This window comes from the organism of the source record quoted next, unplaced genomic scaffold (genome assembly GCF_019419815.1).
Source record: "Pyrus x bretschneideri cultivar Hongxiangsu unplaced genomic scaffold, Pyrus_bretschneideri_v1 Contig1, whole genome shotgun sequence".
NCBI classification, from domain to species: Eukaryota; Viridiplantae; Streptophyta; class Magnoliopsida; order Rosales; family Rosaceae; genus Pyrus; species Pyrus x bretschneideri.
In genome coordinates, this window is record NW_025999390.1 from 9228486 (window position 1) to 9243965 (window position 15480).

General features: G+C 38.0%; 3 protein-coding genes across 3 annotated transcripts; 2 read left to right on the plus strand and 1 right to left on the minus strand.

The window, feature by feature from the left end:
* Positions 1–267: 267 nt before the first annotated feature.
* On the plus strand, positions 268–2337 carry LOC103949069 (26S proteasome non-ATPase regulatory subunit 9). The gene is made up of 5 exons (XM_048584269.1): positions 268–476; positions 574–634; positions 880–984; positions 1244–1574; positions 2077–2337. The coding sequence occupies exons 1-5, from the start codon at positions 336–338 to the stop codon at positions 2096–2098; spliced, it is 660 nt and encodes a 219-aa protein (XP_048440226.1). The 5' UTR covers positions 268–335; the 3' UTR covers positions 2099–2337.
* Positions 2338–4974: 2637 nt separating this feature from the next.
* On the plus strand, positions 4975–9174 carry LOC103949071. Its single transcript, XM_009360166.3, is given in 6 exon segments — positions 4975–6300; positions 7239–7296; positions 7401–7484; positions 7629–7770; positions 8604–8879; positions 8881–9174. Coding segments are annotated over 6 exon segments (1137 nt in total). The 5' UTR covers positions 4975–5816; the 3' UTR covers positions 8974–9174.
* A 1039-nt stretch (positions 9175–10213) lies between these two features.
* Positions 10214–14021, minus strand: LOC103949072 (probable WRKY transcription factor 32). The gene is made up of 5 exons (XM_048584278.1): positions 13604–14021; positions 13457–13506; positions 11672–12306; positions 11401–11559; positions 10214–10883 (listed from the first exon to the last, which is right to left on the minus strand). The coding sequence occupies exons 1-5, from the start codon at positions 13839–13841 to the stop codon at positions 10526–10528; spliced, it is 1440 nt and encodes a 479-aa protein (XP_048440235.1). The 5' UTR covers positions 13842–14021; the 3' UTR covers positions 10214–10525.
* Between the last annotated feature and the right edge of the window lie 1459 nt (positions 14022–15480).

Genomic DNA, 15480 nt, shown 5'->3' on the forward strand with positions numbered 1-15480 from the left:
AAATCACTTGAAAACCCATATCAAAATCAAACAATCAATACTTTGATTACATAACCATCAATATCCTTGTTAGCAGAAACCTAGGCAAAAAGTATAAATAACGACATGACCAACATTTATTAGATAGTCGGATAAGATACGTGGTCAGACCTTCGGATTCAAAGGTTTCATCTTCTAATTCGAAATAGGAATGATCCTTAATTTGATTTACCAAAAATACCCTTCACTCGTACCACCACCGCCTTGGCTTATTGTCATTGCAGCTCTCCGGCTCTCTCTCACAATATCAACTAAAAGTACTGAAAAAAAAAAAAAAAAAGCGGAAGAGAAAAAAAATGGTGGGAACGAATATGAAGGCGGAGACGATGGGTTTAATGGAGAAGAGGACCGCCCTGGAGGCGGAGATGAACGCAATCATAGAGAGTCTTACTCAGCCCGGCGGCCCTGGAATCTCCGGCAACCTCCTTGACTCCGAGGTCAACTTTTTTTTCTTTTCTTTTTCTAATTAATTTTTTAAATTAACAAGATTTGGGATTTAGGGTTTTTGGTGTTGCGTCCTCTTCTAATGTGTAGGGTTTTCCTCGCGAAGACATTGACATCCCAGCTGTGCGAGCAGAAAGGCGTCGTCTTGCTGGTAATATTACGAGAGTATTTTATCAGTGTATTTGCTCAAATTGCATTTATTAAACTAATTATTCGCAATAAATTATAGTTTTTTCGCTGCTAATTTCGTTTTTGAGCTTTGTTTATTCCTTCTAATGGCGGTTCTGATGTTGGTATTTGTTAGTACTTATCTAGTTCATAGTATCTTTGCAGAAGCTGTTGTAGTTTACTTGAATTTTCATGCTCATATGGTTATTTCTTTGCTTGTAATTTCAGAATTGCGTAATGATCACAGAGAGATTACCGAGAAACTGAACAGAAATATTGAAGTTCTGCATTCGGCAAGTCTTGCTCCTAAACAATCATCACTCAATGATCCAGGTAGGTGGTTGGAACCCGGAATGCATATTATCGGAATTAAATATTTATTGCGAGATTTTGGTAGGATAGATTAAATTGTCTATGGTTTCATGTTGTGCGGGATCTGAAATGTATTGTGTACTTGTGTATTGTCATTGTGAGAAAGTCTGAGATTCATTGGCCTTCAGTGATAGGAGCTAAGTGTTTCTTTTACTGTGTATCTATCAAGTTATGTGTTATTTGCATTTTTGTCTAATTTTTCTGTGATGATGGATGTCAGATGGCCAAAGCGCATCAGCTGTCAACGATGTTGCATCTGCATCCTCAACCAATGTTCATACTGCCATGGATGAGGATATGATTGTGAGCGTACCCTTTGCGTTGGTGGATGAGATAGCTGATGCATCACCAGCAGCAGATGATGGTTTACAGATTGGAGATCAGATTGTTAAATTTGGTAATGTGGAAAATGGTGATAATTTGTTGCAGAAACTTGCTTCTGAGGCTCAAGCTAATCAGGACCGTGGGATACCAATAATACTTGTAAGGCAAGGTGCTCAAGTCAACTTAACCGTGACACCTAGAACATGGCAAGGCAGGGGTCTACTTGGGTAAGTGTCGTCTCATTTCACTTCTTTTTCGTTTGTTAAACTTATTCATGATCTGATCACTTGTTATAACTTCTTTGTTAGGAAGGGCATTGGTTAACATTTCGCAATATTGCTTTTGAGGGTCTTAAAATTTCTCTGAAGAATATATAATTGACAGCTTTTTCAGTAAATTTCCATTGCTCATCAAGTAATATTGAATTACTATTAATCTTTCTTCTGAGACTAACATCCAATCCAAGAACGATATCATATAAAACATTTGGTCAGGAAATTGTTATATTGTCAACTAAATTTGGATGGTGAGATTATGAACCCTTCGGTCACAAATTGCCTACCATTATTAGCTAGAGCAGGTGCTATTTGGAATGTTGTGCCCAACCTAAAGCTTTCTTTGCTAAACAAAACAACACATCCTTAACCCACCTGGTTCGTTTTTCATTTTTTGTAAGCAATGTGTAGTATTTTCTTTCACTTACGGTTGTTGGTTTGTCGGTACTTGCAGCTGCCATTTCCGGATCCTGTGAGCGGTTTGTTTTCCGGTTCTTCACAAGCCAGAGGACTCGAAGACAGTTTAGTTAACGTTGGTCTCAATCATGTCAAATTCCAAAACATAGCGCCCTTTAGTTCAGGCTGGTTTCCATTCCGATTTCCTCCTTTTTAAGATGTATACATTGGTTGAGATCGCGACATTATTTGCTTTATTTTAGCGAATCGTGGATGAGAAACATATGGGATTTCTAATTCAATCTTGTAGACTACTTTAGATGTTGTTTCTCTTTTTCTACTCTCGTGTTGTTTCACTTTTTCGGAATTAGTAAATCGGATCAAGGGTTCACACGAGCATATCTCTGTCTCGGGGACATTTTAACTCAATGACTTGTTCAAAAAGAAACAAAATTACAAAAGAGGATTTCTTAGCATCCCTAACTTCCTACAGTCATACAAGAGTTTCAGAGAAAGTGTAACAGGAAATTAACAAATTCACCATATTTGCTTCTTGATAAATGGGGTTAGGAATCTCTCGTACCCTCACGTTGCACGCGTTGGAGAGAGTACTTGCATGCGCCCGGCCCCGGGATGCCACGGAAGAGGTTGGGAACCCAAACCCATATTTATGGAGATGAGGTTGGTTCTTATGGAGATTTCAACTGGTTCCCTTTAATTATAATATGCATCGTTTTCTTCTGGTCTTTCCGCACCTTGATTGCAGCTGCATCAACCTCACTTGGGGCCATGTTGCGTTGACAAATGAGAGGTTTTTCGGGGTGTCATTTATCAAACCAATTAAGTTAGGTATTTAGGATGGAAGCAAGTAAACTAACTTCACGGGTAAGAATCGTACGTGCTATGACTTTTCTTTACTTGATATTCGTTGCACCATCATGTGTTATTATTGTACCCTGATGACAAATATTAACCTTATCATTTACATTAACTATAGCCTGATAAGCAAGGGAATTTGTTGGGTATTTTGTGAATCTGGAGTTGATTGTGAAATGAGAAATGGTGTGAAAATGTGAATCCCTTTTTTGAATTCTATGAAGCTAGAAGAAACTTATTAAGGTTGCACCGAGGTACGATCACCTAATTTGCACCAATGCATTGAAAAATCAGATATATTGCGACAAAATGCCACCTTTTACATTCAAACCATATGCATTTAGCTAGGATGTGACAATAAGTCGTGTCTGGATTTATCTATTTATATTTCGTTACGATCGTCCCAAATTGTCAACCCTAATGAAGGTCCGCTGTCTTTGTGCGTCGGATTGCCAAATGCCTAAGGCTAAGGTCGTGCCCATAGAGGCGATCGTCCCAAATTGTCAACCCTAATGAAGGTCCGCTGTCTTTGTGCGTCGGATTGCCAAATGCCTAAGGCTAAGGTCTTGCCCATAGAGGCAGGTTCTCTGCCCTTCCACTTCTCGTGCCCTCCTGTTTGTGTGGTTACGGTTAAACCACGTTAATATTTTATATTACTATTTATTTTTGTCTTATTATCTCTATAAAAAAAAATAATATAAAATATTAACGTGACTTAACCGTGACCACACAAAACAAGAATGACACGAAAATAAAAAGACAGAGAATCCATGCCCATAAGCTAAGGCTATCAGAGTCTGTTGAGGTCAATTGATCAGGCAAAACAGTAGAAGCCTCAGTCTGTCTACTACTTGCTTGCAGCTTTGGCCCATCTTCACGTTTTATTTTTAGGGTAGATAAGGCAATATATTTTATGTTTGTAGTTTAGTCACATTAAATAAAGCATATGAAATATTTTATATGTTCGAGTTTAAATCCATTTTCTCGCAATTTGTTAATTTAATGTAAAATATCGTTTATTTAAAAATAAAAAAAAATTCTACCTTTTGTATGGTATTTTGTAGACTTTATTTAGGTGTTTTCATTGAGCTAAAAAGTCAATGATTGCTTCTACCTGCTAAAGAGAATAAGAATAAACCTAAAAGAATAGCTTTCCATTAAAATAGTAGAAACTCTTGAATTTTATATTTAGTGATAAGTTTTGAGGGTGAAGTGTGCTATTTAAATAATTGGGTATTTGAGTTTTTTTTTTTCAATATAACAAATAGTTGAATTCCAACTTTTTGACTGAGGTGCATTTTTGTTTACCATCGTCAGGTATGATATTGCTCATCATCTTATTTATTATCATTTGATGAATTTAAATTTTGAGATTTGTGTCTATATATAAATCTCGAAATTTAAACTTATACAACGATGATAAATAGAGTAGTGAGCAAATAAAAAAGCAAATAGACTATGACCACTTCATCATCTACTTGTCTTAGTTCATTTTATCTAATCACTTAATAACATATTTAGTTACAAACTCACACTACAAAACTTAACTCAAATGATAAATAGTTCAAACTTCAATAAACAAATCTAGTTACATGTTTCACGTTAACTTTCATAAAAACAAAATGATTTCCTGACACTTATTTTTTTATTATGCAAATACTTTTCTCCTTTTCATTGTGATTCTCTTTGAATCTTTATGTCCAGTGTCTAAAGATTAAGAGATTTAGACCGTTAAAAAGAGATACGGATTCAGACTTTTAGTTTGTATGAGGTAGATTAATGAAATAAGCTGATGAGAATCCCATAATTTAAAATGGACGATCAAGATCTCTTAATCTTTGAACTCTGTACTCAGAGACATAAAGGATATCAACTCCTTTGAACTCATATTTTTTTCACTACTTTGTTTTTTTCTTTATTTATTCTACTCAAAGATCAGATTAAAAAAAAAAAAAAAAAAGAATGGTAATTTGAGCGCGGCAGGCGATCAAGTTTACCGGGCAACAACCGGTAAAATGCAACCTCAAACCGGCTCGTTAGGTCACCCGACGAGAAACAAAACACGACAATCCTTCACTCTCTCTCTCTCTCTCTGTCTTTTGCTCTCATTGTCTCTCTCTATCTCTGTACAAATTCAGGGAGAGGAAAATTTCAATTCCTGCAGATCGAAACCAGTTTTTCTCCTCACTCCTCACTCCTCACAAAACCCACCTTCCCGCATTTTCCCGGAAACTTTCTTTATTTCCCGGAAAGTGAAGAAAGCATGGGAATTGCAAAGGGACCACTGTCTTTTGTGTCTGCTTTACTCTCTCCAGGTGTTGCAGTGACCAAACGACACCGGTTTCGTTTTAAAAACTTATGCTTTACTGTCTGATTTCTTTCAGATAGTTCATTTTTCACAGAAGTGCAGAGTGGCAATCTCTGGGTTTCGAGACTATTTGGAAGCTCATATATAAAGCCGTAGCTTTGGCATCACAAGGTGAACCTATTTTTCTTTCTATTGATTTCTGCGAAATTGTAAGTGGGTTTTGAATTTCTTAGGTATTTTGGGCATATTGGAATCTGGGTTTTTGAAAAAATGGGGGTTTTAGTTGGTTTCTGTGAGTGGGGTTTGAGATATTTGATTGGTGAAATTTTGATGATTTGAATGTGGATGGACCCAAAGGGTTGGTAGGAGTGTAACTTTGAAGAGCAAAGTGAATGAATGTAGCTAGTGCAAGTGTCAAATCTATATGCTGTCATGGTTTTTCTGGTGATTTGAGCTTTTGAAAGTGAGAGAAACTGGGTTTCAGTGAATTTCCAAGATGGGTTTTCGATAATTTGAGGCGGCTCGGGCAAATTCATAGTCGGGTTCATTCCGTAGTTTTATTGGTGTAGTAAAGCTGAGATCTTTGGAGAATTTGGACCAAAGGAGTGACATCGATGTCAGGAGCTCCAAGAGTAAGGTCTATCAATGTGGCCGATTCAGAGTCAAGGCCAGTGCTTGGACCTGCTGGGAACAAGGCAGGGACGTTCAGTGCGCGAAAACCGGCTTCAAAACCACTGAGAAAGGCTGAGAAATTCAGCGAGGAGGTTTCATCAGCTGAAGAGAAGAAAACCCATCAATCTCCAATGCTGACTACCTCTCCTCAACCGCATTCACCCAAGGTTCATTCAGTGCTTCGTCGGCACGAGCAGCTATTGCACTCTAATTTTTCGCTGAATGCTTCTTGTTCATCAGATGCCTCTACGGATTCGTTTCAAAGTAGAGCATCTACAGGTAGGCTGATTCGGTCAAATAGTGTAGGGAGTAGGAGGAAGCAGTATGTTTCAAAGCCAAGAAGTGTGGTTTCTGATGGTGGATTGGACTCTCCTCCTGATGGTTCACAGTCTAAGAAGAGATGCGCTTGGGTGACGCCAAATGCTGGTCCGTTTTCATTTCTTTCATTCTAGTCAAACTGTTTGCGTTGGTGAATTGGTTATGTTTTTCTAGTTAGTAATGTAAATCTTCTCTTGATATATTCTTATCTGGTAAAGCATACCATTTGGATTTCTAGAGTATATGTCACATCCTGTACTGCTTTATATCATCTTGGGCTTGCCTTTGGAAAATTTGTGCGGAATTTACTGACCGAAATGCTAATTTGGGGCACGTTTTAGACTAGCAGTAGGACTGTCATGATTTAGTTCATAATTCAGCAAAGTGTAGTCAATTTATTCTGTACACCCCATTCCCACTCTGATTTAAGATTAGACTTGGTGATGTAGACACGAGTTAGCATTAGTTCAAAACCAAAATGACTAGGATGCAGTTCGTACTCCAACAAGATAAAAGCAGTTTGTACCTTAGAAAGAAGAGCTCCAAGTTAAGGGAGCATAAGGTTCGTTAATAGGCAATTTTAAATAAATTTGGTTGATCTAAGTAATTATGTTTAAGTCTTACTTGGATTACTCTCCTCAAAGTTTTGTATGAGATATCAAATGAGTATAACTACACTGTTGTTTTGATGTCCAAGCCAAAAAAATTGTAGTCACTTAGTGGCTATTATTTTGATTTTGTGTCATTGTTATGAATAATTTGCATTGCACATTATTAGTGCATGAATGATAGAAAACAGATATATAACTGCAGAAGTAAACAATTTGTGATAGTTGTGCATTTCTGTTTATTGTGTGCTTTGTCCCGTGACTCCAACCAAAGAGGAGGGGTAAGATAAGCCATGCTAAGTTTTGTGGAGGTGGAATTACATTTATGTTAGCTTAGAGACTCATTATGTATGGTTGAATCAAATAGGATTTTCTACATGGCTTGGTATTCTTCTTTTGGATATTTATATTCTGATAGAGCCTGGTATGTTGAAGCAGATCCATGTTATGCTGCTTTTCATGATGAAGAATGGGGGCTTCCAGTACACGATGACAAGTAAGTCATAGCAACACTATCTGCATATATGTTGACAGTGACGACTATGACTTCATAAAAATATACTTCACTGTCATTTCCTTAATCTTCTTGACCACATGCAGGAAACTGTTTGAGCTTCTGGTCCTATCAGGTGCTTTGGCCGAGCTTTCATGGCCTGCCATTTTAAGCAAAAAGCACATCTTTAGGTACTGTCCCTGTGAAAGTTATCTTTTCTATTTACCAACCAACTTACCCTGAATTATATTCTGTACAAAATGTTGGGGCCTTTTCAGTGATGGTCCCTTCCCTGTTGAATGGCCTTTAATAATTGACACACTTCTTTATTGCAGGGAAGTTTTTGCAGATTTTGATCCCATTGCCGTCTCAAAATTGAATGAGAAGAAGCTTATATCACCAGGAAGTGCTGCAAGTTCCCTATTGTCTGAACTGAAATTGCGTGCTATCATTGAGAATGCACGTCAAACAACCAAGGTACATGTTCATTTCCTTATATCATTGTATGAGATTGAATTGCAGCGGATGCACGCTTGTTCCAGCTTAGTAAATCACCGCTAACTCGTGTGGGGAAAGTATTAGGAATCTCACCTGTATGCTTATCCATCGCAAAATTACCTTTTCAATGATACCCAAACTTAAGCAAAGTAAACATGGCAAGTAGTATATTTGTATTAGTTGTATTATTTATGCATCACTCTGTGAGTAATTGTTTGGGCTGACACTCACACCATCATGATCCACTCATGTTTGAACACATGGATCTATTTTGTAATGCTATCAACCATATTGCTATAACATGTGGATTAGCAACACTAAGAGTTTGTGTTAGCACCACACTCAAAAAAAAATTTCTCTCCACAAGCCAAATAGCCCCATTCGCTGAGTTTTTCCCGGTATATACGCGGGGACCCGCATGTTTTCTGTTGTTTGTGCAATCAATTAAATGGCATATAATGAGTGTTTGGTGATTATTTGATCAGGTAGGTTAGGTGAAAAAAGTAGTTGAATTGTGGTCCTGAACATCTCTGTTATTTGTATCACACATATAGGACAAGTTGTTGTTCTATCATCCTTTGAAGAAGCCTTACCTTCCATCATACCTCAACAATTGCTCATCCAACCTAATCATTCCCCATCTTCAGCATGCCAGCTTGCTTCATTACTTAGTCCTGAATTCACTTATTTAACTCCGACAAGTTTCCAACCGTTTAATCGCTGTCCGAAACCCTTTTTACTGTAGCCATGATTGCACATTTCTTTAATCTCTATCATTGCAACTAACTTTTTGCAGGTTTTGCTGATGCCAGGTCATAGAGGAGTTTGGGTCATTTGACAAGTACATCTGGAGCTTTGTGAATAACAAGCCCATCGAGAGCCGATTCAGGTATCCTCGGCAGGTTCCGGTTAAAACTCCAAAAGCAGACGTCATAAGCAAAGACCTTGTGAGAAGAGGGTTCCGGAGTGTCGGGCCCACTGTCATTTACTCCTTCATGCAGGTCGCCGGAATCACAAATGACCATCTCGTTAGTTGCTTCAGATTCCAGGAATGTGTTAACGCTGCGGAAGGGGACGGAGAGAACGGCAGTCAAGGACGAGGCTGGGAAGAAAACGGAGAACGGGATAGAATCAGAGTTATCCGTCGCCATAGACAAGCTGAGTTTCTCGTCGGACTTATGAAAGGCCATGCCTTTGATCAGCTCAGCAGGGTTCAATCATCAGTTAAGCCGCATCGACCGATTCAGAGCTACTCTTTGTATTGAGTAGTAGTGAAGAGGGTTATGTGTGTAATTAATGAAATTCTGAAGCAAAATATGGATTTTGGCAATGTAGATTACTGAAGTGGATTAAAATTAAACTGGTGATTGTGCTGTTGCTTGAGGGAGCCTTCCAAAACCAGCATGCAACTTTTTGTACAGTTAAAGATATTAGTTATTAGAATCTCTTTAAAACCAGATTTGGGTATTAATTAATTAAAAAAAAGGTAAAATCAACTTAATTAAATACTGTACAATGCTTCACAATCTGAATTATACTTTCAAAATTTCTACTATGCTCCGAGGTATTTTATTCACTCAAGTTTTGGTGTTAGATTATGTCTGTACTTCAACCAAGGATTTAGTAGCTGCAAAAATACCAGTATATAAGATACATCGTAGCATACTACAAAAGTGCTCGAGGTTTTAGTTTTGAACTGAAAGTCGTGGTTGACAGCTGGTAGTGGTGACAAATTGACAATGATCTGTAGCACAGTTGGGACAGGAAAATTTGCTGCGTCCAACCAACATCACCCAAAATGTGCGGCACCACTCTTTTTATCTCAAGTAGTCAAGTAGGGGTGTCAATGGGTCTTGTTCGGTTCTACTTTTATATATATATATATATATATAATGTGAAGATGGTAAATAATATGGTAGCTCAGACTGATCCCCCTCCTCGTGCAGCTACACCACATGAGGCTGCATGGTACTTTTAATCTCCAGGTCAAACAGTTCGTCAAAACAAAACTGGTGCCTCCAAATAATGTATGCGGTATGAGTTCAAATCTGAATTAAAATTTCAAACCTTTGCTCACTTTTCACTAAGGCAAGTACTAAATTTTGTCGAGCCGTGGATGCAGACTGTTTAAGAAACGCGTCTGCCTCCTGCCTCTGGTTTCATTTTTATTCTATGAATGCCACCAAATTGGGCAAATTGGGCAAATTGAGATAACGACTGGTTGATGATGAAAAATTGAAAAAGAAAGAACGGCATCCGAGGGCAAACCACATCCCAACTTTTTACCTCAAGGACTTGACCAAATCAAGTATTTGGTAGGGATGGCTGGTCAGGCCACTCTCACAAGAGTGAGACGGGTCTAACCATCAAGCTAATCAAGCTGCCTATACCCAAGTTTTTCTCGCTTGATACGATATGCACGTGCTCGAATTGAATTTATAAATGAATGACCCCGATTTCTATATTGTTTCACTGCCATCAGCCTATTTAAAACAAGATGCAAGGGTGTACAGTACCAAATCTACACAACTATGCACTATTAAACTACATCTGAAAGGTGAAAAACACCACCAAGAAAAAAGGGGAAAAAAATCAAACCTGCCAATCTGATAACTCATAATGCTATATAAATACACTGCAGCTTTTATAAAAGAGAGAGAGAGAGAGAGAGAGAGAGAGAGACAAGCCCGGTCGATGGTGTTCTTTACTAGTCCTTGGGCCACCAAGGGAGCTTTCAGCAATGCTTTATTTCAAATCCAATGCTCAGAAGTGTTCGAGCCGATTCCATTGCCTTCTCACCTCCGAGGTCGAAGGCCTCACCCGTCAATTCTCCTCCTGTGTCCACCGACCACTGGGTTGAAGAAATTTGGTTTGGGTCTGTATCGGTCTTCTTGATATGCAAATTGTTCATGGAAGCAGGAGCGGCAGCAGCAACAAGAGGAGCGCTCGGAGGGCCATGTCGCTTCTTTGGGACAGGCATGTCATGGTCATGTACCCCCCTGTATGTTATAATTACAGCACTTGTGTTATCTACGGCTGTTTCAATGTGCTTCCGAACTGGACACCCAGCAGAAGTACATCTGTAGTAGTTCCTGAAAAAAAAAAATACAATACTTGATCAAAATCAAAGGAAGACTACATGTAGTATTTAATTATAAAGCTCCGAATGCCAGCTCTGAATAGATTTCTTTCACTATTTTTTTACTTGTACATCTACAGTGGCAGATCTCCTTTATAACAAAAGCTTCATTTGATTAGAGATGCCACAAAATGCATTAAAGCATTCTTTGATGAATATCATTTATGCTGCGCTTACTTCTTAGAAATGCAAATAAACAAAAAATGGAACCAACTAAGATTGCTTAAGAGTCAATTACTAATTGGATCAATGCATTTTCGAGTTATTCAGAATGTATCTTTCGCAAATTACCTGCGCTTTGAAGTTTTAAAGCAAACACCTTGCACAAAGGAAAGATGAAGTTTATGTAAAAATGACGCATATTGAACATCATTTAACCACATAAATAATGAATTTAAACCCCAGACGCTGATTAATTAGGCTAATATCAAACTACCAAGGAAGAAAAAGTGAAGGAAATAGGAATGCACCTGGGATGAGGATTTCCTTTCACCATCTTCTGTCCATATTTGCGCCATCTGTATCCATCACCTGATATTCCAACATCCCCAGCCGCATGCACAACAAATTTAGGTTTCTTGCCAGGTTTTGAGAGAGAAGCAGAATATTCTGATTTGCTTTTCTTCATTCTGGTTATCAATAAGGAGAGCATTAGAACCAGGTAACATACTCCTTTCAACAAGTATGGTATAAAATACAGGGGGGGGTGTGAAAGAAAACAAAATCTACAGGTAAACTTGCCTTCGTTTGGGTTCTGGCTCATCACCATCACCATTCTCCTCCTTGATTTTAACATCGCCATTATCATCAGAGTCACTTGTGCTCTGCCGTTTTCTTTCAGGAACTGATGGTGTTTCTTGAATAGGTTCTTTTGAAGATGTGGACACCTCTGAATCATTAACTGTTCGGCAGGAATGTTCTGCAGGAACAACACTATATCTTACACACTCAGCAGATAGTGCAAGCTTATTCTCCTTTATGCAGATACTTTTCCGAGGGGGATCATGAGTATGTTGGCTTTTGTAAACAATATCTGTTACATGGCCTGAGTGATCACAGCATTCTATTTTCTTGGCATAACACTCAGAATATGTGCACCTATAATAGCTTCGAGAACCTTGAGGGCTCTTTACTTGCTTCTGACCATATTTCCGCCAGTTGTAACCATCTGAAGCAGATGTCTTTCCATGAGGAACTCTTTGTTCTATTAGAATTGGGCTTGGAGCAGATGAAATGGATTGAGTGACAGAAGTTGGAGATAGTTCTGAAAACAGAGTTGGACAAACAGTCAACTGAGACTGACTTTGCTTCTGAATCTGAATATCTTGGTTCGTTACACTTGCCAAAATTTCCTGGTGGCTCAGCCCAAGTTGCTCCTGAGAAATAACAACGAAAATGATTACACAACCACAATGTAGGGAACTAGAGGTTTGACTTTTAATAACAAGAGGTGTACTATTCTGGAGTTGCACCAAATTCAAACGATGTTATACAAGATGCATATAAACCCATGCCTCAAGTTAGACTGTTAGAGGTCTGAATGAGATGATGTAAGGTCAATAAAGTTTCAATGCTCCTCCCACCAAAGAATACATAAGAAGACAGTTATAAAAGCCATAAGATAGCGGAGGTTCTTTCACATGAGCTGAAGTATACATACACTAAATGCTTGGCTACTGATTTATCAAAGATTCTCTTAATCTTCAGACACTTGTTAGTATAAATTGATTAACACGTACTTCGGGTACACACCATGCATATAGGTCACATCTCCATTGTTCTGTCATTAAAGATTATTACTCCTAACATCGAAGTACGAACAAGAGGAAATCAAATACAGTGAAGCAACTAATATTCCATCTCGAGTCAACTGAATTTGCCTTCTAGTGGATCTATCATTAAATATAAATAATTTTCTCTTCGGATCTTATCTGATCCCTGAGTGGCCAAATTTCCTACTTTTGAACGTTTTCTTTTGAGTTCAATACATCCTGCCCATTCCCGATATGATGTGGGGTACCTGTGGATTTGTAGTAAGGTGAAACTTGTTCTTTTGAACCATTAATAGGTGATACTAGGCTACTAACTTTCAGTAATGCAAATTTTTGCTTCTAATTGTCTCTTCGATGATTCTCTTCCAATTACTCAAACATCACTTCGCCTCTCCAAAAAGCAAGCAGATTACAAAGCTTTTCCTACTTGGTACCTAATAAGAGAGATTAACACTTGCAAATCAACATTAACTACGAGGCTGTAATCACAAGGATTTCAGATTCATGATTCCAACCCTCAAACAAGAACTTCAACAAACGTTTTTGCCCTTCCTCGATGGAAAGCGCATTCATAGCATTCAATATCCAACCGAGACAAAAAGTAATCTCATTTCAAGCCATAATTTTCTCTAGTATCCTAATCCTAAGTTCCTAACCCTCAAAGCAATCAGTAACAGCACACAATTAAAAATGCTTAAGACTCACTTAGCCAACGATCAAAAGCTCAGAAATTTCAAATGATTGAACTTCTAACCTGCAATTCAGCTCCATCAATCGACTGTGACACGGACTCAAGCTGCAAACCTGCATGATCAACCACACACGATCACCCCCCCTTCACCATAATCCCACCAAAACAAAAACAAAAAAGGCACCGTTTTCCTAAAACACAAAGCTTTACCTGCAAACTGATCGTTCTCTGAAACTTCCTGCGTCGAAGGCGCCGTTAGGGTTTCTAATTGCGTTCGCCTCAACTCGGATACAGAACTCTTTAACTCGCCGGGTTGAAATTCACCGAGTCGTTGCTTTCGTTCTTCGTCGTCGTCTTCGTCTCCGTCGCCGCCTTCTTCTTGTTCTCCTTTCCTTGGGTGTAGTTTCTCCGTTGGGAGAGCATCGGAGCTCTCGTGGCGCTCCGCCATGGCCGATTTGTCACTGTCAGAGAGTAAAGTTTGTCGAAACTGTTGGCGCTGTGCGTTTTGTAGTGTCCGAAATCGAGCCGAAATTTGGACCGAAACCGTGAAATGTTTCGGGTTCTGTGTACCGGTTTGATTAGGGAGGGAGAGAGAAAGGCGGAGAGAGGGTTTGCTTTAAAGAGTGGGGGGATATATGTATGTCTTTGACTGGAGTTGACTCAGGTGGTTTTTATGACGGTGTAACTGAAGCCGTTAATATCTCCGTTATATGGGGTGCGGGGATCGCCGTAGGTTCTGCTGACTTGACGGTTTCCTTTAGACTGCCGTTTGGTGTCGGACACAGCGACCCATTTCTGTAATTGTCTTATTCTCTGTATTATTGTATTAATCAGATTAATTAGTTTATTGCATTAGAGTTGGTACGTGTTATGCGTCGTGAAGGATTGATTGATCACACTTTTTGCATTAAATCTTAAAAGGATTTGGTTCTCACTTTTATTAAAACAATTGTTGCCAGTTAGAATAGTACCCATGAAATTCTATGTTTCAGTGCATGACGTTTATTAGATAAAATAAAAGTATGCATGGGCGGTTAAAGATCCAAAAGTTTTAACGAAATACTTTCAGTAATGTTCATTTTTAACGAAAATGATATTTTTACTCTAAAAAGTTACTCATAATACTATTCACTTATAACACATTTTTGTCCTTTTGATTAAAATTCAAAGTTTTCAAATCATTTTCATTAGTTTTCTTAAATATTTAATGGTCACAAATGTTGTTGTATAGGAAGAAAGTTGAAGTTTCACTGTACAATTAATTATAGGGAGTGACATAACTTATTTATAAGTCCATGCAAGGATCATAATTGAATATTTTCTCGGTTTCCATGAAATGTCTTAATGGGTCCATCACTTTTCAAGCCTAACATGTGAATAATATGACGGGATAACGTGAAGCGCGTGTGGCCGTTTAGCTTTACATGTGGCACAACTTGCTTTGATACTTTGAAAAAAGTTGAGGTTCCATCATACAACCAATCATCAATATGGGGAGTAATCCAACTTACTTATAAGCCCATACAAGGTATCTCCTCCCATCAATGTGGGAATTATTCTTGACAATATATTATACACAATGCAGTCTCTGAAATCTCAAGATTGTTAAGTATATGCTATAATGAATAGCCTACACTCTATTTAAATGAAGAAATTTTACTAGGAAATTTAAAAATGATCGAATTTTATTTTTTAGAATTTGTGAATTTTCTTGCTTAGTTAATGTAAAAGGACAACGGAATTTGAATACAAAGTTTATTATTTCTAAACTCTCATTCATAGAAATTTAGAAATGACACATATTCACATGGAATTTAAACTTGGAAATTGGAGGTCCCAAATTCTAAGTTTCTTTCTTTCACGCGGAAATTCTATATTCCTATGATTATGAATCCAAACAAGGAAACTGGTGCATGTCAATTTATTTGTCAAAATTCCGAGTTTATTTGCTTGATATAAACTCAATGTTAGGTTTACACATGAAGAATTTACATGCAATAAGAATATTCTAAACCAATCCCGACAAGTTATATGGAACAATTAAGTACATGACGGTTAGTGTTTAAAATAGCACTATAGGTGGAATA